The sequence below is a fragment of the Idiotropiscis lumnitzeri genome, chromosome 5 (assembly GCF_059441095.1).
Source record: "Idiotropiscis lumnitzeri isolate Australia: NSW breed Sydney's pygmy pipehorse chromosome 5, RoL_Ilum_1.0, whole genome shotgun sequence".
In the NCBI taxonomy this organism is placed as follows: Eukaryota; Metazoa; Chordata; class Actinopteri; order Syngnathiformes; family Syngnathidae; genus Idiotropiscis; species Idiotropiscis lumnitzeri.
Genome location: NC_142395.1, coordinates 10,416,497 through 10,439,336, shown reverse-complemented (window position 1 = coordinate 10,439,336; position 22,840 = coordinate 10,416,497). Strand labels below are relative to the sequence as shown.

The window sequence follows — 22,840 nt, the reverse complement described above, 5'->3', positions numbered from 1 at the left end:
AGCTTCGCATAAGGTTTACTGCTGTATTTTTCAACGTGTAGGCCAGGAAATCATGATCAATAATACCGAAAGCGGCACTCGACTTTAACAGTACAGTGCCTACAAATCATTTCCTGTCAAGATGTTTTAACCAGTCATCAGTAAAGATTTTTGAGAGCAATACATGTGCAAAATCCATCCTCATATGCATGTTGGAGATCAGCGTTGATGCTGCTCTCTTTGAAATACTGCTGAATTGGGTTAATTGATATCCCCTCGAAGATTTAAACCAAAAGGCTTTAGACTAACATATATATTTTTTTAATAGGAGCACAGGGGCCTTTAATATAAAATTTAGGGGATCACATGAATCTCAAATTGACTTGTGAATATTCCCATTTCCACTTAATATCTGGGCGAATGTGTGGAGAAGTCGGTCCGCAAAAAAAAAAAAAAAATCAAGGATTAATAAATCAAATTAATCAGCAAATTTATCACACATGCGCGAGAACCAGCAGATTAAAAATATAGTTGCACTTGCACCACTTCAGGAGTTCTGAAATGGGTAGACTACTAATGGGTCTGCTCTTTGGTCCTGAAACTGCTCTTTATTTGTTTTGGGGGTATTAGAATTACCTTTGTCTTCCATAACTGTGGAAAAACACATTCATGGAAACATAATTTGATTTGTGGGAAAAATGACTTCATCACAGGGTTAATCACATTGAATGTGAGAATCAGTTTTTCAAGGTCACCCATGTTGCTCATTTTGAATGCAAAGCTGTAATCCTTATCCGTTTTTTTTTTTAAATGGTGGAATCAGTTGCAATTGTTTAGTTATGTATTCACTGTCCAAATCCCAATATTTTATTTACTTTATCCATTCCAATAACTGCTATACATGTTCTCCATAACCCCCCTAATTGCTTTTACAATTGGTAATTTAGTTTTTTTTCCTTTTGTCTGTTCATTTTTGTGACTTAAGTTTCACTATAAGGTTGTCAAGGCTCTGCATTGACACAGAAACAGACTTGTTCAGTAAATCTTTCTGTATCATGCAGCATCGCAATTTATTATCCATCCAGTGAGATTAAAATTCGAGAACAGACAATTTTGTAATTGGACCATCTTTATGAACAAATATTCGTAATTTCATAAAGGTGAATAATGCAACCTCTGCATGGGAGGATTCCACAACATTTTGTCATTTTACCTTTCTTTTTTTAAGTCATTCATGAAATCTTTTTCAGAGAATGTTTTATAAATGATTAATATCCATGTTTTTTTTTGTTCAGATTTGGGAAGGTATCCCTAATGGTGTGGCCAGTGATACAATAACTCAAGTTGTTTCCTGCTTTGTCTTCTTGGATATTTGTGATGAAATAAAACAACGTGAAATGTTTATTTTGTTAGTATTCATAATAGGTTGTATACACCAATAAAAAAAAAACAAAAACAAACACCTTTTTTCCCCCCAGACATCTTTTTCAACGTTTTCCTAAAAAGCCATTGATTTTCGTTTTCCTACAGAATGCAAAGAAAGCTCTGTACACAAACAAGCAAAAACATAATTCCTCATCATGAACTGCAGAGTCAACACTCGGCCGGCCTCTCAAATTCATAGCATCTCTGGAACGGGGAAAAAAACAAACAAAAAATGAACAAAAACAAGACCAGCTGCCTGCTGCTTTACCTATAGTACACTACATTACACAAACAGCATTTGATATTCAAAACACAAGATATGTAAGAAATTTACTTTCCAAAAACTGTGAAAAAGTGCAATACAGGTTCAACTGTTAACAACTCAATAGATTATTTCCCAAATGGAGTCCGGCCTTTTTTTCTTTTTTTTCTTCTAACTTCCCTCTTTGTTTTGTTTTCAATCATACATCCCCTCCAAAATAATGAAAAAAAAAAAAAAAAAGGATCCATTAAAATCTCTTACAATAATAATGACATTCATGATGATGGGTATTTGTGAGAAACATCACAAAAGTTGAGATTGCAAATGACTACCATAAATTTCTTTGGGTAACAGGATGATGGGGAAAGTAGACTTGACATCAGGTTTGTGAATAGATTTTTTTTTTTCTTCATACAAAAATTATGATGCGCATAAACTCAGTGGGCATCCCATTCTAAAGGCCAACATGTCTATGACATGTAATAGAACCACAATGTTGCACTTTAGGGGCACCAGGAAGTAGTGTAAACTTCACAACACACACACTCACACACACATTCGTTTTTGTAGAAAAGACAACTGGTCTGTTGTAGGTGATTGTTTGATTGCAATGTAAGGGTGTGTGCCAGGAAGGGAGAGGGTTTGTGGGGGCAGCACCCTGAGTCCAAGTCACCTTTTCCTTCCAATCTGCAAACTTGGTGGTAAGGCTTTTAGAAGGGAGACCCCGCTGGAAAGAAAACTTGCAAAATGTTAGAAGTCCTTTGTGACACTTTTGTCCGGCATGAAATAATGAGGCTGTTCAAAAATAAAAACAACATATGTACATGTTTATAAGGATATGTATGTAAAAAATAAAGAATACAACAAGGTAGAAAACAATACAAAATCATGGTACAAGGGGATACAACCATATTTGACTATGTCGGAATAATGTTGGCTTGTAAAGAAGGCGGATGTCCAATGTTCACGTCACTGAAACGGCCCAATAGCTACACAAAATGCACAAAAGAAACACAGAGACGGCGTGGACCAACATCAATACCAGCATCATGTTGGATGTTTGACATAGACGTGCATTGTCATGTGGCACCGAACAAACAAACAAAACTATGTTTGTATTTTTGCTGCGGAAGTAATATCACAATCATTTGAGTTCATTGTCTCCGAAAATGGTTCTTCATAAAAACATGAAGCGTCTCACTTTGTTTCCCACCAATGGCCATCTCCTTCCTGAGAGTGAGAAAGGTGAGCCAAAAAAATGTTCCAAGGTGTTTTTTTTTTTTTTTTTGTAGGATGAAGTGGGGTTGGGGGGCACAGAAGTAATTTTGTGTCCATGGGCCTCTTGCTCCCAAAGGTTTCTGTTTTTTTACTTTTGTGTGCGAACGGTTTATCTGAATAGAGTGTCGTGTGTGTGTGCATTTGTGTGTGGCTGCTCATGGTGCTGTGGTGATGGCGTTGAGGTCCTTCATGAGGCCCTCCAAGTGGGCCATCTCCTCGGTCAGCTCGTCTGGTTCGTAGCTCTGAGGGAGAGGAACAGGGTTACTGCGAGGGGCGGGGGAGGGGCAGGGGGGCAGGGAGGCAAGCACCTGGAGGAAGGGAGGAGGGGAGGGGCGGAAAAGAGGAGAGGAGGAGAGGGTCAGTCAGGGACCTTTCACAGAGGACATGGGTGGGGTGAGGCGAGCTGGGGGATGATGGGTCAATGGGACTGAAGCGTGGGAAGTTAACATGACCAGAAAGGGAGAGCAGATGAAAAGCAAAGCAAACCAGCAGAAGCAAAGAAGCAAAAAAAAAAAAAAAAAAAAAACATTCCAATAGTGTTTTTTTTAATAATCAGCCATGAAAAAAAGTAAATTGAGTCATAAGTACAGCCAACAGAGCGTGAGAATGAAGTTAAAGAAGAATAAAGAGAGAAAGAGGAAACAGAAAATGTGGTTAAAATCAAAGTACAATAGTATTACAATCCAGTGCCCAAAGAAAACCTGACATGGATTTGGAAGGAAAGTGTGAAAGTTACATTTGTAGCACATCTGCGTTTGGTCACTTAAAACAATTCAGTATTGAGCAGCACAAGCCCTGTTTGCTGTGTTACAGGCAGCCAGCGCAGGCCGCAATACTCACGCTATCTACATCTTCCAGCATCTTGCTGGTCTCTGGCACGTCGGGGGCGTTGGGCATGTTGACCATCATTGGCGTTCGAGTCCTTCCTAAAGTCCCAATGGAGGCTGTTTTAACCACATGGGGGTGTGTGGGAGGCCCTGAATCAGGTGAAGACATCAAAGCGGAGAAATTATGAGCGACGTGATCAACTTGGCGTCAAACATCCTGGTAACCTATTGGTTAATCCGTCTGCCTCCAAGTTCTGAGCTGCTGGGTTTGAATCTCGTTTCATCCAGCTAGTATGGCGTTTGCGTGAGAAAAGACTGAGAATGTCAGCAGGTCTTGCTCACCAGTCTGAGCTAGCAGAGGAGAGCTGGGCAGCGCAGGAGACTCAAAGCAAGGGTGACTCGCAGCTGGGATGGCAGGCACGGCGAAGCTCTTCAGAGGATGAGCGTGGGCGTGCGGGTGGGCCGAGCGCAGTGGCGGCAGGTTGCTGGTGTAGCAGGACTCCTCCTCTGTGGTGGTGGAGCCGTGGTAGCTACCCTCGGGGTCCGCCAGGATCTCAGAGGGGCAGGAGGCCTGCGAAGACGAGGCCGCCGGCGGAAGAGGCTCCGAACACGGTGTATTCCTCACCGACTCTGGGGGAGAGATGAAGAAGGTGGAGAGAGAGGACACACCAATGAGAAAGCAGTTTTTTAATCACATCATCGTTCATAATCTAAACATGTTCAAGCGTGTACAAAGTCAGGTCCTGGGGACTCATTGCTCATTAAAAAAAAAAAATTAACTTACAAGAAAAAGTTACATTATTGAAAGATAGCACACTAAAACTTCAAATGAAACGAAACTTGAAAGTTCAATGTTATAAGACACTGGTGACAATTATTTACTTTAAATGTAAAATAATACATTTTGATTGTGACAAGATATATATAACGATAACATTTTGCTTTGTCGCTGATGACACCAAGCAAGTTTTTTGTTCTTTTATTTTTTAAACCTTTTTAACCAGAGAAACAGGGAGACGGCTTGCGTCACACAGACCAATAGAACTCTTCCTCCTTGGAAATGTATTGGGGTTTTCATGGATCAAAAGCCGAATTTTGATGTTCAGAATCATGATGGAGAAAAGCATGTTGTGCAAAATGTATTGAAACATTGAACAGTTAGACACGTGCATCTTATTCAAATCTTGATAAAGATAAGCTAGACGAAGTTTACGGTAAAATTCAGAAGTAAACTTTTTACTCATAGGTTGTCGGGCATTTTAGATTCATTCTGAAATTTCACCTGAGAGTCAAATGTGTCCTTTTTGTGAGAAGTGCTGAAGTTGTCATAGACAGTGTGCCGTTTCGCATAACTTGTTTTCCCCTCAACCCAGAAGTATACTTTTTGATTCTGTCCTCTGCCATATCTTCTACAAATTACATCATAAGAATTTCATAGGGCGGCGTTGCAGTCAGCAAATTAGATTAGTCAAAAAGCAAATTAGCATTTACAAAGAAGCAACTTTGTACCGAACAACTGATGACATGGATTTCACGTGTTCTACTTTCAATGATTTGCCACATTATTTTTTTTCTGGTTAAAAAAAAGCTTTACAAAAAAAGCAGCAGCAACAAAAAGGCACATCTGGCTGTTCAAATCTGGCCATATGTTGTTCCCCACTACTGTCACTTCCCTTGGTCCAAATCATCTCCACTCTAAAAACCACTCATGTCGTGCAGCAGCAGATGGTGGCTACAAGTCTAAGCACATTTAATTGCAACTTTGATAGCAGACTTCACTGAATTATGTTTGTTCTAGAAATGGCTAACACAGGTGAAGTAGTGAACAATGGAATTGTAGAAGAAAAGCGTATGAAGGTGGAAACATGCTTTAGAGCAGGTTTGCCCAAGTCCAGTCCTTGATCGCACCATTCAGCCTGTTTACGACGTTTCCCTCGTCCAACACATCTGATTCAAATGATCAAGCATGATAATGATCCTGAATATTTGACTCAAGTGTGGTGGACGAGAGTGACACAAAAAAGGCTCAATAGGAGCTATCGAGGACCTGACTTGGGCATCCCCGTTTTCGTGTAAAACGAGTGAATGAACGTGACAGTTTTGTCATCTTTTGCAATTCCTTCACTGACCAGCATGGGGCAGTGTCTCACCTGTGGAGTCCACCCTGTCTAGATGGGAGATGGGGCTGCAGGCATGCGAGCGGGGGTGCCCGCTGCCTTGGTGGTAGAGGTAGCTGCGCGTGGGCGACGCCAGGCTGCCCATGTGATAATGATGCTGATGGTTATCGAGGGAATGGATGGGATGAGCGCTAATTACAGCTGTGGATTCAAATGGACATGGAGGTTTATCATGAGAGAAGGCTGCAGATGAAGGATGTGGATGCATTGCTGCTCTCACACACAAACATACTCACACGCTTTCATACTCCGTCAAGAACAAAATCATCAACGGTAAATTAATCACAGCACAAGATGTCAGACATCTGTTGTGCTCCCATTTGTGCATTTTCTCAGATGAGGTTTCAAAGAAACAGCTCACTAGCTGAAAACAATGACAAGCTCGCTTATGAAAACACATTCAGACACACCTAGTCACACACACTTACGCTGAGGTGGCTGTGCATCAAAAGGCATCATCATTTTAGGCCTCATCCCCCGCCGGCCTGCAAGGGTCGACATGCTGTCCTCTGTTTCATGGCCTAAAAAGTATGGCGGAAACCAGCCCATCAGAAAGAGCTGCTACTCTGCCCTTTTTGGAGATCAAGCCATTTTTTTAACCATGGGACCTTTCAAGTATATATTTTTTTAAAATATTTTTTTACCTTGTTGTAAAAAGATATTGCATTTGATGGTCATTTGATTAACTCAACGCTTTTGATGCAAGAAAGTGAAGCAGTGACTCTGCAAACATGACGTGTATGAAAAGCATGCATATAAATGGCAAGGCGATCAAGAGACGCATTAAAACACAGTGAGTGCAGACCTCCAGAATATTGCTGTGAAACTGTGTAAACCAGGCCCTAATTAAAAAAAACATGAGCTGGAACTAGACACACTGAGAAACAACAACAATGGAGGAGGAGCTGCTGCATTTTCTTCCCAGTAGTTTTTGACCACAGAAATGAGACACATTTTAGTTGCGAGGAAATAACTGCAATCTCCAGAAGCTAACAATTGCAAATCTGCTCGACGAATGACCGGAAACACCGGCTGACCGGATAGGAAATTATACCTGGCTTACACAAGTGATTAGAGTCATGTAGGTAGCATGTACTGCAAAACCAGCAAAACGAGAGTGGAAATTTGTATCCTGAACATCGATTACATCACGGTTCATTGTTTGGACCCGGGCCGTATTGAGGATTTGAAGCAATGCGCTTCATGGGTTTTTTATGTACTACTAGATACTACTGATAGTTGCGCACCTTCAGTGTGCAACTACGTTGTGTCACATGGACGGCAGCACTGAGGTCTACTGGAAGAGATGCGGTGAAATTAACAGCTAGAAGAGAACGACACTATGCGGTACTACAATAAGCACAAATTGCCATTTTAATATTTGTTGCTCCCATGGAGGAGGGAAAATATATGGCTGTGAGCATTGCAGAATGCTGTTTTTAAGTGTTGCTGCTCTGTGTGTGTTAAAGTAGCACTTGTTGGAAGATTTTTATTTACGAGCCTATGGGTTTCGACATGTTGGCATAAAGCTAACAGACTTTCAATTGATGAAATTATATAGTTTGGGGAAACATTTTTTTGTTTAAACCCGCAATTAATTCTCATCTTTTATGAAGTACAGTTCGAGTGGGAGTCTTTGCAGTAAACTCTCAAACAACTCCCATTTCGAGAACAAGCAAAAATGAACAAGCAGAGCTAGAGGGGGGCCGCGGGGGCACTGCCCCCACCCTTATTTTACGATTTTTTCCGCCATTTCTTTTTCAGATTTCCGCCCATTCTTCATAAAGAAATAATTAGATGGTCGCTGGTGGATTTGGAATCGGTCAGTGGCTCACTGTCCTTTTTTTCTTTTTAAGTATGCTAGTACCATACAAACAACTGAAACCTTCGGTCTCTTTAAAAAGTTTAAAAAACCCCTGGCATGTAAACAATAGTGGAGCACATCTCCAAGCGAAAACCCAGCAGCTAATGTCTGACTCAAAAGCGTGAGTCACAACATGTTCCCATAAAATTCAGTTAACTGTTATTCTCCCCACAGACTAACCACGGTAGGAGTTTCGCCGCTGCTGCAGGTGGGGGTTGCTGTCCATGCCGCTGTCAGCTGGAGTAATGTCTTGAGAGGTGCGGGGGATGGGTGTTTCGGTCATGACCGGGTTTGGCTCTGGTGACTTGTCCATTGGTTTGAGCTCCAGCCGCTCATGATGGATCCAAAGATCAGGCGGTTTCAGGTCCTTGGAGTTGCCCTTGTATTTGTGCGAACCGTTAGAAGACTTGGAGGCTGCCCGCTTCCTGTGTGACATCAAGGCAGGGTTAATGGAGAAAATGACCTCAGTCTGGCCCGTGTAATCTGATCACTTGAATGTTACAAATAGCAGAAAATAGTCCAAAAGTGTGTGATGATATGATCATAAACAACCATGACATCGGCTACATTAGACATCTTTTTTTTTAGTTTTTTTTTTTTTTTTACAATGATTGGTTGAGAATTCCGACCGACTGAAAACCTTGATAGGAGGAGCAGACCTTCTGTAAATCCAATCCTTGTGGCCTCACAGGGACTACAATTGGTAAGAGGCTGAGCTATACATCAGTCGAGAAAAGCAGTGAACTCATACTTCAAAGATTTAAGGGTTTGTGGGAAAAAAAAAAAAAAGGCATTTGCCTACTTTTTCTGGTGTGATGTGGTGCGCCGTGTGCAGAGGAAGGCTCCCACAACCACTACGATGATGGTGAACGCTCCCACTGAGACGATGATGACGATGACCAGGATGTGATTTTCGCTGTTTCCCATCCCGGATTTGCCTTGAAAAAAAAACAACATTTATCACTAATCATGGCAACCGTAAATGCAGTACACATCCCGGGTCCCGAATACATGAAAGAAATGCTAATTGAAAAAAACTCAGTAGTGTTCTGAGGTCTACAGACTCGGCATTTAGCATTTAGTTGTTTTGCTGCATGCAAATAAATTAAGATGCTAACGGAGGTGACGTCAGGCCCAAGCGTAAATTGCTTTTAAACACAGGTTAAGAACTACTCTTTTTTTTACCATAACTGTGATTAAGGTCTTTTTAGAATAATAAATCCATTTCACTGTCAATAATTGTGTTCCTTTACTTTGCTTTAATGAAGTCAATGTATTTTTTTCTTTTTAATAACTCTTAGTAAGATGCTTTTGGTCTCTCTACGGTGACTTTGAATGTTTTTAGTTGTTTGTTTGCCAGCTAAATAATTTTGTGCTTTTGGTTGGGTGAAGAAAACTGAGTTACATGTTCTATGAAATGTGCTATATAAATATAACTGCCGTGCTCTAACATGACAATGGTTAGGCATTTATTGTTATTATACTGTGATCTGCTGCCCGTAGGAGTTACCCTCGCATGGATGTAGCAATGGGCAAAAGAGATGAGACTAAGATGGCAAAAAGTGATTCCAGTGGCCCAAGCAAAATAGTATTTTAAATGTGTGGCTTTGAAGTGGTAGGGGCCCAAAGCAATCAATTTTTACAGGCCCCGAAAGAGTCAACACAAATGAATCTGCACGTTTGACCCAATTCTGAGTGATCAACAAATCTACAATGGCCATTCCAAAATATGACCACAAATAAAATATCTTCAGTTTCCACTCCATTAGTATAAACTGAACATATAATTTGCATTGGTACAGCTGAACATGTGGAAAATCTTACCAACTGCTGATCCAGGATCAAGGGGAAGTTGGTTGCCTGGAGGTCCAGGTTTCGATGGAAGATTTGAGGCTGTCAGTGGACACAAAAAGTGGCTTTATGAGGAGGGAAAATGCCTTCTACACAAAGTCTCTAAATTTATGAATGGCTTCAGAGCCTGCCATATCATACTTCCTCTTGAACGACAATGGTCTGTATTGTGATTTAAAATATGCTACTAGCAAAAGCCAAAGCGTTCAACCAGCGCAAAAGTTGGAAATCTTTGGTAAAAGGAGCAGAGTCAGCAGCGTGCACACAAGGATGAAGTGTGAGGGGAGTTTACCTTGGTCATTAGCCATTTTGTCAGAGGACTCGGCTTAACAAGCACAGAGAGGGAGAAAAAGAAAAGAAAAAAAGCATATTAGCTAAAAAGTGCGGCACGTGAGAAGGAAACAGAGCATGAGATGAAATCTGAGAGGAGGCGGAGGCAGTAAAATTTGATATTGAGTCCAGTAAAGCACCCCCCCCAAAAAAAGAAGTACACTTCAGCAGTCTAGTCGAAAAAAAATGTAGCACAAAACTTGACAAGACGTTCAATGAAAATGCGCACAACCCAACAGTGAGGTCTGCACCTCAACTATTGTTACTCTGGTCAAGAGTAACCAAGAGTGGTGAGTAGAGAAAGACTAATATGTATTTTCAGCGCCAATAGTAGTAGTCAAGGAGACTGAGGCAGTAAAAGGGACATATTGGCTTCCAAAACAAAAAAAAACAACAAACAAAAACCTACAACTCCTAACTTTGTTGAAAGTCTGTCAGCTCATGCAGCGTATGCAGTATTTGACACAACATACATCTTAGTTGTACAATACTAACAAAAGGTTCAGGGAGGTCCCAGGGTCATCAGCATGTCTTAAATAGTTAAAAGATAAGAACTTAAAGACTAGCTCCCGATAGTTTTCTGCAGTAAATGAAGTTCTCCCAAATTTCAAAATAATAGAACTGCTAAAATTCTTTTCTTTGAATTAATTTCAAACAAAAACAAAAGGTGCAACTAGTTCCCAGGGTCAGCAGCATCTCTTCTAAAGTTAATTGAACATATAACTATAGTGAGCTGAAGTTAACACGGTTTAAATTGATTTATTATCACCCAACAGAAAAAAAAAAAAAGGCCAATGTTGATATCTGGCATCCCAGATACAGCTACTTATGCAAAGCAAAATGCAGAATGCTTGCCCCGGTAATCGGCCCGGCCGATAATTAGTCTATCCCCAGTGTAAAGGCTTGGGGGTGGGGGGAAATCAACGGAAATGTTTCTACTCCACTGGAATTATAAAAAATAAAAATAAAAAAAACAAACAAAACATTGTCTCTGAAGCTTCTTAGTTTCAAACTATAAACTCACGGGTCAGAACTGACAGAAAGGTATGAATTTTACATGTTTACTACTATACTAAGAAACTAATGTTACAGCACATTAATGTTCGATTTACTCATCTCCATATATGGCAAGGCATAAACAATGCATCCACATGTAACATAAAATCAGCTTAAAAAAGTCAACTCGTAGCACTTGGCGTTAAGGCTCCACACTTAAATTCAAATGAGTTCTTTGTGTCCAGTTGAGCACCCAATCAACGCGTGCGTTGAATTACACCTCATATTTACTCGCCATGTTATTTAAGGGAAACTCACTCTTTGGGGTCCTAAACTGTACAGCCTCAGATGTTGGGCCCATGCCCTTTGAGTTTCGAGCCTCGATCTTGAAGTAGTATGTGGTGTCGAGAGTAAGGTCCTGGATCTGGTGAGTCAGGCGGTTGCCCACCACGGGTTCAACAACCCAGTCGTGGTCCTCAGCATTGACATCTGTGCTGTAGTAGATGATGTAACCTAGAAAAGGGGATGCAGAGAGGTCGATGACTTTAATGGCAATACTACTTTTCATGTGGAAGACTTCAGGCCGGCTGCATTCAGATATACACAAGTAAAATTTGGCCAACAAATTTTTACCAATTTTTTTAAATCAGAGCTCCAGGGAAACTTTTCAAGATTAATTTGTCGTACTGATTCAGAATCTGCCCTTGTTTTTTCTCTAACACATGAGATTTTCATAATTATAATACAACAACAATAATATGTCATATTATATTTTGTACTATTTATGACTTGAGGGTTAGGTTCAGCATAAGTGGATTTTTTTACGGAAACCTTATAGTTATAATTCATAAGGCATGGTAAAATCATATTTTGCAAGCTTTTACTCAAACTTAAAAACAAAAAATATAAATTCATCAAAAACCTGAAAAAAGCCAGACATTTGCTTTTAAAATCAGCATCATAGACATTTTTAGGCACACATAAAGCCTTTGCTGATTAAAATTTGCATTTGACGACTGGAACATTTCACTTACAGAGTGTGGGGAAAAATTGAATCAGACCGTGTAAATATTTTGAGACTGACCTGTGATCTTTCCGTTTGCCTCAGAGGGAGGCTGCCAGTTGATGATGATGGTGCGAGGTTTGTTCTCTTTGCTTACCACAGTCACATCTTTGGGGGAGGAGCTTGGGACTAGGGGGTGAAATGACAGAGGGCATTCACCACAGTAAAAAAAAGAAATATTATCCAAATATCAAATATTTCACATGAGTGAGAGGTTTGTGTGTTGTTGTTGTTGTATGTGTTATGTGTTTGATGCATGTTTTCAGTGGTCATACTGGTTTCAAATGTGGTTCCCTGGGCTGTCATGCTCCACGTGCTGGTGCGTCGGCCTTTGGTCACCATAACGGAGAACTCGTACAACGTGTTGGGCTTCAGTCCTGTCACCATGTGGCTCAGGCTGGTGGTGTTGGCAATCTGTAGGCAGGAAAACAAGACATAGTGTTTAACTGACAGATGTCTTCGAAACACAAAGGTAAGGTTATTATGCATAGGGCATGTGGGATTTTATAGTAAGTTTTAATTAAGACAACTTGGATCCTAAAAGGACACAGGTGATGTGCATGCTAATTAAGGAGACATTTGAGTTTTTGCCCACAAATATATTAAGTCAATTCAGAAGTTTTAGAAATCGGGCTGGAGTGTCTGTCTGTTTTGACAATAATGATTCTAATGAATGAAGGAAAAATAGGGTTTGCCCTACAACAACAAAAAAAAAAAAATACCTAAATTAAATTTATGAAAAGTTAAATCAACAGGTGCCAAACCGTGACTATGCGAGGTTCCATTGTATATGTTATATGACATAATGTATGCATGTGAATATGAACTCAGACCAAACATTGGACATGGTAATCTTTGGTAGCACTTGAAGACATCTCATCCAAAACAAAAGACATTGTAAACATTTAATTCTATAGGTGCCCTTTTCCCACTCTCATGCTACAGGGCTCTCCCAATGACCTGAACTTTTTGGGAAGTTCCTCATCCTGCTTTACTGAATGCGAAAATTTGCTGCGTTTAACCACTACTACCAGGTGGTGCTCTTGCAAGTGAGTATGTGCAACACAAAGCCAACCAAGATTCTTGAGGAAGGACTGAGTGTGGACTTAGAGGAGGTTCAAAAGTCAAGTCATGTGACTATGCAAGTGTGTGATTCAACTTAAGTGAAGAGAAACTACAATTGACTCCACAACTACTTGGAAAATTTAGCACAAATCTATTAGAAAGAGGCCGATGTTCACTTTGACCATAATTGAAATCAAAGGAAATTTGTCACTACACAGAAGCCAAAATGATTTTTTGTTTTACTATCATGTTTAGTACATAACATGGAGGTCTCCTCCCTTTTTTTTTTAACAGTCGATCAAATCTGAATGCCTATTTTTAAGATTAATATTGTTCTCAAGTTGGGGGCAGTTCAATAGCAGATGGTGAAATAGGGGAAAAAGAAGGCAGAATGTAGAAGCGCTTCTCACACATGAAGTATTTGACTTTTTTTCAAAAGCCTCGTTAATAGACGTGTAAATATATTGGATTAATTTAATTGGATAGAAACATAATGAAGCCTGTGGAGCCGTTTAATCACTGTCGCAGTGTGCAAACCACACAAAAGTAACCACGGGCTGTGGTGCATATACATGCAGCTGACAATTTGTTGGTGTTGATTATTTTACTGCACAAGATATGTATGAGGACAGTATTGCTTGGGAAAAAAAAAGCTTACTCTTCCATTTATCTTGAAGTTATTTTTGTGGCTGTAGCTTTCATATGTTAAGATATTGATCAGGCTTAGCTGACGATGTGGAGATTGCTTGAGAAGTTGTTTTGGTGGCAACACAATCGCGATCGTTCGCATCTTCACCTTCTGCTGGTGCAAGCAAACACTTTTTTTTTTTTACTTTGCACATGTTTGGACCACTTTTTGCAGTTGGAGAAAATTTGTTGTTAATGGGTATATGTTTGTCAAATTTATTGAGACTAAATTGTTGTGTTTTGTCGATAACTTCTCTTATAAAAACTATTTTAGTGTGCATACGTGCCAGATGGAAAACGCAGGTGACTTTTGCCAAGCGACTTAAAAAAAGAACATAAATTCCACCTCAATGCGATCTTCCATTTCACCACTCTACAAAGTATAATGGAAATAATCTTTGTGTCATCCTACTGATAGTTTCTATCAAAAAGGCTGTCTTTGAAGAATCAAAGCTAGTAATGGCGTTAGGCTTGCGTTCAACAATATTGACTGACAAAGTATATATACAAGTGAACAACTCAAGATTCTTACCTTCATTTTAGTGTTGGCAGGGATGTTGGTCTTCCAGCGCACTGTGTAGTAGCGGTTATCTGTGATCTTTTGGTTCTTGGGCAGCGAGTTGTCCGCCCAGGTGACTTTGATGGTGTCGTGGCTCAGCACGGAGGCCTGAACACCCACAGGTGGCATCATGGGGGTGGGATCTGGAACTGGGGTGTATGGAGCATGGAAGAGTTCGTACAGATCAACATCAGGGTCTATGGGGTCTGCCCGTTAGGCAGGAAACCCGCATGCAAGCGCACAAATTAAAATGAGCAAATTAAAACACAAAGAAATGCATGGCATGGTCATGGCACAATCAGGCAGGAGTCCAGACGGGATGCAGGGTAGGACGGACAGCCGGGAAAATAAGGTTATTGAGTTACAAGGAAGAATGGAAGGGTGAAAGATGAAACCAAAAATAAGCACAACAAACATGGGATTGGGAAGGGTGAAGAGAAAGAGAAAAGATTCTATTAGAAAAACAGACACTGACCTCTAAAAATCAGTCAAATCTACAGACTTTTAAAAGTTGCTGTGTGGTGTCAATACTAGTACTACTGTGAGGGAAAGGAAGAGAAGCTCCAGAGAATTATTTTACATACTTCCATTCAAATGCACTTTGGAAGCATCGTTAGAAATGTTTCATCTTTTTAAAGCAAAACAGCCACAAATTGCTTTGAAGTCAGGGTGCCCCCCTCCCTCGAGTATGTGCTTGACTTCTTCAGGATCTTCACTCCATTAAGTGATAAAAGAATAAGCTTTGTTCAGTCATCCGCGATGACTCTCTTCAACCACTTGTTGGTCCTCGCCCTGCATGACTCCATTCGCTGTTCCAAGCTCTTTGTACTGCGGTGCATGATGAAGACCCAAGCATTCATGCGGTTATATTGCGGCTTTTGAGTGAAATGCAGAAGCTGCGTTTTTTTTCTTCTTTCTTTTACCCGACACTGGGAAAAATGAGTCCCCATTATTTCTGAATGGATTGCAAAAATGAAGAGGATGGCTTTTCCTCTTTTGCAACATTACTTGCTTTTTACTAAAGTTTAGTCATAGGGTTCGAAAGCATGCTCCACCCTACACTCTCTCAACCCAAGTTCACTAAGTTTTTCCACACTTTTATATGTTTCTAAAGTATAAGTACTATGTAGGTCAGCTTGTCTTTTTAATCCTGACTTGAACAAACTGGCAGGAAAAGAACGCGCCCCTGAGGAAGCAGCGGCAGACGATGGTGGAAGGTTTTTGGTTCTACTTTGAGAGGAAACGTTTGGATCTGACGAAGGGTTGCCAAAGCCACCGCAGGGGGTCCGGGTGTGTGCAGCACTGTGTGTGCCTACGAGGATGTGAGGAGGAGCAATGAACCTCACAGTGAGTCTTGTGCGTGTGTGCACTTAGGCTGGCACCCGCCCTCAAAGCATGCTGACGTGATTCATGTCATCGAGCATCCCGCCCTCTCACTATTGCAAGAGAGCTACGGAGGAGACAAAGTGGCGCCATCAAGGCTGAGCGGAGAGCTGCGAGTCTAGATTTAAAAGAGTGGAGGGTGCAGACCCCCCCTCTGGGACGCCCCAGGGATCCCATGCAACTTATCGTCATATACTGACACAAAGTGTGTGTGAAAAGTGCTTTTATGGAACCACGCTAGAAGTGTTTCACATCATTTGTGGCGAACACTGGATTGGGAGTCGTGTTTCGGTCTTTAATTGAGATGGATATTATAATTAGCTAGTCTACTGTCATGGCTGAGGGCAGCCACGCTCTTAAATACAAAGGGACAGCATACATGACTATACAACAGAGCATTGAAGCAAGTGGTGCAATGTGTGGATAGATAGCCATCAAACCATTTTGTTCTCAGCTACGTTTCCTTTCCTTAAATTTATATTCTATAATTCTTTTTTAAGTTTTACTTTTAATAATGTGAAGCACATATTGAGTTACCTTGTGTATGAAATGCGCTATATATATATATATATATATATATATAAAGCTCTCTTCCTCTGCCTTTTTTTAGGCATACATTTGATCAAAGAGAGGTCCTCCTTGGCCTGATCCTGATTATGATTTACATTTTCAGTACACACACCAGCCACAACATTAGACGCACTTTTACAATCTAATGAGGACCAAATCAAGTAATGAAAAAAACAACAACACGGTTTTAACAATGTTTTGCTTTGATTGTGGTTATTTTTGTACTTGAAGTTTACAGTGGTGTCAAAACTGCAGCGCAGCAAACAGGGGTGTCGCTAGTATTTGCATGTTCAAGTTGTTTCATAAGTAGACCCAATGATGTTACTTTAACAACAAATCTGTCAATATAAACACGTCAATCAGTCTTGCGGGTATTTCGGCGATACTTTGTAGATTTGCACTTCCTACCTGACTGTGGCCTTGTGATGGCGCTCTCGTATACAGGAATCCCCTCACCCACATTGTTGAAGGCCTTGAGTGTGATCACATAGTGCGAGCTGGGGTCTGAACAACAGAGATGAAAAGTTGGAGTGCAGCAATATAAATTGATGCAGCCATCTAATCAAGCTGAAACTCTAGAGAGACTCAACTCATAATGGCGATATTAGCTAGAGAGAGCATTTGAATAAAATAATTCCTCTTGCTGCGACTGTAATGAAGGCTTCAAATATGCATACCTAGACGATTTGCAATCACAAATAGCTCAAGTATACATTTATAAACAAAGAGACTTATACCACAAGACTCAGACAACAGACTGACACTAGCATTATATAAACCATTCCAAATATTGATCTTACAATCATAAACGTTCGAATTGATCACATTTTAGGTCCTCAACCAATCATGACTCGAAAATGGAGTTATGTGAGATGTGAATGATTGTTATGTGACCCCTTGGTCACTAGGATGTCATTTTCTATCGACAGGAAGTGACAAAATGGCCGCTCACAGAGATGGATAAAAATGGGTTGATTTTGCTGTTAAATCATATTCCACAATCGCAATATAAATCAGAATGATGTGTTTAGGCTAGTGGGGGCACATAGAACATATTATTGTTAAGACATTTCTAGACTTGACTTCCCCTTTAAATCTTTTTTTGTCCCCGCTTGGTGTGATTAGCAACTTGCGGAAGACGTTCAGTGCTCATTAATCTAAATTGCCACTATGAATAAAATCAGTGGAGCGCTTTAATCATCTTTGTATGAGAAAATCTAACCAATTTGCAACTTTTTAAAACGAGCAGCAGATTTGGTGACTTCACTGGCACCATATTCGTGTCTGTCTAGAGCTGTCCGACCTAAACACACGTCACTGTAATTCAGTGACAACAAATCAATAATTCTTTGAAAACACACACCTTGCCATTAGAACAAATATAACAATATCTTATAATTTGTAATTTCTCATAAATGTCTTTTTCTTACCGAGGTTTTCGATAGTGTAGTAGCGCTGCTTGTAATCTACTTTGATGGTCTGAGCATGAGGGCTGCCAATGCCGTAGCCAATGCTGTAGCCACGCACAACAATGTCCTGATTCTCTGGCGGCGTCCAGCTCACCACGATGCTGTTGACCAATGGACGGACATGAAGCGAACTGGGCTGGTCTGGGACCCGTGATTCTGGCAAGGGAAATTCCGAATGAAACATTTTTGGAAGATGAGTCTGTGTAAGTGAGCATGAAAGAAGTAAAACATTTGAATATTACCATCCAGGTCGCTCTCAAATGTCTCTGCTGTAGTCCAGTCGGTAGCCGGGCCCGTGCCGTTCACTGTTATGGCAGACACCCGGAAGGAATACTCTGTCCCACGCTCAAGACCTGCACCAAAAAAAGTGTTGCTTTTATTGACTTGCATTTCAATGCAAATATGTTTTAAACAAATGCACCAAACCTCTCTGCAGGATCTAAAGACAAAAAGTCTAAGCCTGCCTAACCGTGGTACTATTCCCTTCTCAAAAACATCAAGGCGATGAAATCTGACGTCGCCACATGGGTTTCGACTGTTTTGATAGATACAAATATGCAGCACTTGAGATAGATGTGTCTTAAAAGGAACAGCTTGATGGAATTTGAGAAAAAAAAACTTAAAGGATTTGGAACCGTTGAGATCTAGTTTCACTACTGGGTGCTGGCATTGGTATTCATGAGAGACGACTGACAAATGATTTGTTGCTTGATTCATCTGGAAAAAATATTGTGAAATTGTCCAATTTGCTTTCAACGTGCACAACTTGAAGTTGGTACTTCCCCCATGTCCTGACTATTCTGGGCCACCCTTGGGGTAGCTTCTTAAAGTCTGCCAAACCCTGTGCCTCCGAGGCTACAGCTCCCCCTTAATGCATTTGAACCAACAAACATGCCTCTGTTTCACGCCTCCAGAATGTTTGAGAAAGGATAGAATCAACTTTTAAGTGCATATTCTCTTTGATGTCGTGCACAGTGGGAGGTCAAGCCACTTGAAAGTTGCTGAGCCAAAATCTAATATTAATCACCGATTGATTTTGGTGATAGCCGCGGGGAATGAAACTGTATCATGCATACCCACTAAGACAAGTTAAGATTATATTCATGCGCTAATAAATTAAAAAGGGCCTGGGCCACTCAGTCCCCAGTCTGAAAACCTTAAAGCAACATTTTGGCCATACAAGTCCACATGCACCAAAACCAATAACCAATTGAATGATAAGAGCTTTGTTATTGAATTATTGTTACTTTGTGTTTTGCTCTGTGTCAAGTGCTGGGTTACAGCTGCAACTGTTATGAAATGTGCGATACAAATAAAGTTGTATTGTATTGTAAAAGATAGACCAATGGAGACAAGGGTTGTTTTGAAGTAAGTTGGAGTCCCATTCAAAACTTTAAAACTTGCTCATCACCACACACGTCACGTGTTAATTTACGTAGAGTATTTTCACGATGTAGAGTTGTTTACTTCTTTTTACATGTGTCACAATTAACAATGTTAATAAATAAGGGATACATCTTTGATATGACTTAAAGTACCTTCACATTATGCATTGGTTAGTACATTTTATGAATCATAACTTATTTGAACGCTTCTATGGATGTTGACCATGTCAAACATAATTTAAAGATCTTTTTTATTTTATTATTTTATTTTATTTATTTTTTTACAGCTATTGAAGGATCTATGACGGTGACATTTTCACCCTGGAATGGATCCATTTTTGTAATCTTTCCTAAGCGAAAAACTGAATTTCATAACTAAACAATGGTAACCAAGTTTCTCGGAACAGATTGTGCTTAGCTGCTGACATTTAACAGAATACAGCATAAATGTGATAAAACACCAGGGTGAAATTATTACCAAAAGAACTCTAGCAGAACCAGTCAGTCAGTGTTTGTTACCATCAATGAGCTTGGAAAGCTGGGTCCCCCCGGTGGTCTCCGCTGTCTCACTTCTCCGTGATCCTTTACGGTATCGGATCTTGTATCCAGTGATTTCTCCATTCTGGGAATTAGAGGGCGGCGGCTGCCACCGAAGCATGATGCTCTGTGAAGGGCAAATGAGAGTCAATGAAACCAAAAAGGCCATAAAAAAACAGCTCAATATAGAGGACACCGTGGAGTGTAATACTTCAGATAGCGTGTGTACATGTCGGGATGAGTATCCTCAAATGTTACAAAAATGCAGACATGACAAATCCACTTGACTGATGATCAACCACTAGTAGTCTATGCCAGGGATTCTCAACTCATGGGAGCCAAACCAAAAGTCGGTCGCGGAAAACCAGTTTGACTTTGGAAGGCATGAGGAAGCATGAATGCAAACTGGATCCCGCGCTTGAAAGCTATCCTATATTTTTAAAATGGGTTTTGACAATATACTTGACTGCAATGTCCGTGCATGTGATTTGGACAATAGAAATGATCATTTACATAAGAAACGTTGTGTAAACAGAACACAATGCTTTAGAAATCCTTTTCAACCTATATTCAATAGAATACTGTACAAAGACGAGATACTTAACGTTCAAACTGATGTTGACTTTTATTTATTTATTTATTTTTTCTGAATATTCTCGATTTGCCTATAATATGCTCCAAAAACTGGGACCGCACCAAAAAAAAAGAAAAAAAAAAAAAAAAAAAAGGGAAAGTTGAGAATGTTCCAAAAAGCACCTGTCTGGAATATTCAACAAAAGAGCATGTTGACTGAAAACAGGTGAGTGTCAAGATTGGATATAAAAGGAGCATCCTCGAAAGGCTCAGTTTTTCCACAAACAGGGATGGGGTGAGGTTTACTATTGAGAGGAACTGCCTGAGCAAATATTCCAACAGTTTAAGAACATTTGTCAACATACAATTGCAAGAAATTTGGGGATTTTATCACTGACAGTCAATGTCATCAAACATTCACAGTCTGTATGAATCTTCGCACGTCAGCTGTAAGGCCGATAACCAACATCAGGCGGCCCTGCGTTAAAAAACAATCTCATTATGTGAAGTATATTCCCAAATGGGCACAGGATCACTTCAGAAAACCATTGTAAATGGCTACATTCCACCTAAAAAGATTTAACAATTATGCTGCGGTCAGAACGAATGTTTCTGGCGGCGTGTTTTCAAATACGGTCAAAACAGTTGAGGGGATGAAGCATTTGGAGCAAAACATTTGCTTTTCGTGGTGTCGTGTCACTGACAGCCAATCGGCCAGCAGAATGTACTGGGGACGTCACACGCAGCAGCACAGCGTGGTGAAATAAAAACTATGTGGGACAATATCATTGCGGTCTACGGGATTATGCACTGAGCCAAAAAGGAGCAGGCTTGGAGAATGGGGAGAGAGGAAGTTGGTGTATCTGGTGAATGACTTGCCATGTTTGCAACTGTTCAACTATCAACCAAGCTAGCATTTACCAGCCAAAGCCAAACCACCAGCCACCAGCTTGACGAGCAATGTTCAAGCTTTTCTTTTTCTGTCGTCGCAGGAGGAGCGCCTCCTTGTATCGCTAACACTGATACATGTGTGCCAGGTTTTATAAAAAGAAAGCCTTGGCCAGCCAAAGATGGTGCCATGTTGTGGAAAAAAGACATTTGGTGAGCTCATTTGTATTTTCTTGACAGTGGTGTGAAGGCCTCACAAAAAAAAAAAGAACTCGAGCACAATTTCTCAAACTGGGAATTTTGCTTGCAGGCCCACACGTCACGCTGCGATCCATGCAACCGGAATTTTGTGTGTTTAAAGAGAAAGGTGGGGGGTAGCTCAGCATGAGCAAAGAGTTAATTAATGCTTCCCTACTGTCACACTCGTGCACAAAAGGCTGAATGGAGGAACAGGTCACACACACTCTCCGAGCCGGCCCCGATGGGGAAAAGGCACAAATCGAATTGTGTGACATGTATCTTTCATTTTACATGATCAACCATTACTCATGCCAGGCGCATTTGTCTATTCATCTCAGTCGAAACAAAGAATTGACTGTTAAGAAAGTCCCAGGGAAGAAAGTGAAGCGGATCTGCGAGTGCGCAGAGAATTTGAAACATATGAGAACACTTTTTCCAATAATACTGTTAGAAAATGAGACGAGACATAAGTGGCGTGTCCAGTTGAGCTTTTTGACTATTCATGTTCCAATCCAAACTGTCTGAAAGCAAAGAAAAAGAATAAGAGGAACATTTTAAACATGGAGTGAAAATAGAAGAAGGCAAAGTTATATATTTGTTTCACAGTTAAATTGGGCTTGTTTCTGCTTTTAAACCAAAACAAAACAAATGTGCGACAGACAATTCTCGTCCTTTCTACCTAATGACTCCTTTTAATATTTGTAGCAGCACCCATTATTTTCTAGCACTCAAATCTCGGTCGACTCTCCCTCAACATGGGTGGCCGGTTCCCTCTCAAGCTGCTGGCGTGTGATAGGATTATTGAACAGCTTCTTTTTCCGCATTGCTTTGACAGTTCTCTTTCACTCAGGCCGTGAGCAGCACTGACCTGCAAAGGTCTCCATCCTCCAACATTAGCAGTCAGCACACGCACCCTTTCTGTCGTCGCCTTCGCTTCCGGGCTCTCGATTTACACGTTTGTCTCCCATATCATTAGTAAGAAGCATCTTTAGAAAATTGTATCCATCACTTGGTGGAAGCGTACAATAAATAGGCCCGCAGCCGTCTGACTGAAGATGTACAGTAATGGATAAAAAGAGAGGCCGTTGCGAAGCCTGCAGCCACCTCAGCGGCCTATCGAATCAGCGGTGTCACACAAGAGCTTCAGTGTGCTCAACTGTAATAAATCGGATTTAACAATTAGAGTTAAAAGACTCTGACACACAAGACTTGCTTGGAGCTGTTTAAATATAGCCAAAGAATCAATGGTAGAAGAGATGAAACATCCTGCAAAAGATGGAGAATACATTCAAAGCGACCATTTTTTGGATGATATTTGGGGTAAAGGTTTGGACACGTTATCGCATAAGATCCATGTCAAGGTTAAACAATGACACCACGTGATGTGTCATCACCAATGAATCAAAATGAAATTAATTTTGTATACAGTGAA

General features: G+C 40.6%; 1 protein-coding gene across 11 annotated transcripts in view; it reads right to left on the bottom strand.

The window, feature by feature from the left end:
• Positions 1-1,367: 1,367 nt before the first annotated feature.
• neo1a (neogenin 1a) overlaps positions 1,368-22,840 on the bottom strand; it is a 137,336-nt gene continuing 115,863 nt past the window's right edge. For 2 of the 11 annotated variants that reach the window (XM_088296628.1, XM_088296632.1), the window contains exons 13-29: positions 19,690-19,834; positions 18,028-18,138; positions 17,747-17,941; positions 16,725-16,820; positions 14,337-14,569; positions 12,328-12,466; positions 12,074-12,181; positions 11,308-11,502; positions 9,956-9,988; positions 9,637-9,705; positions 8,615-8,750; positions 7,993-8,237; positions 6,377-6,469; positions 5,922-6,089; positions 4,114-4,401; positions 3,785-3,921; positions 1,368-3,252 (exon numbers count right to left, since the gene is read on the bottom strand). In XM_088296628.1, the coding sequence (XP_088152754.1) occupies positions 3,100-3,252; positions 3,785-3,921; positions 4,114-4,401; positions 5,922-6,089; positions 6,377-6,469; positions 7,993-8,237; positions 8,615-8,750; positions 9,637-9,705; positions 9,956-9,988; positions 11,308-11,502; positions 12,074-12,181; positions 12,328-12,466; positions 14,337-14,569; positions 16,725-16,820; positions 17,747-17,941; positions 18,028-18,138; positions 19,690-19,834 (2,544 nt within the window). In that variant the 3' untranslated portion in view covers positions 1,368-3,099. The other 9 variants (XM_088296631.1, XM_088296638.1, XM_088296630.1 and 6 more) reach the window with 7 other exon arrangements.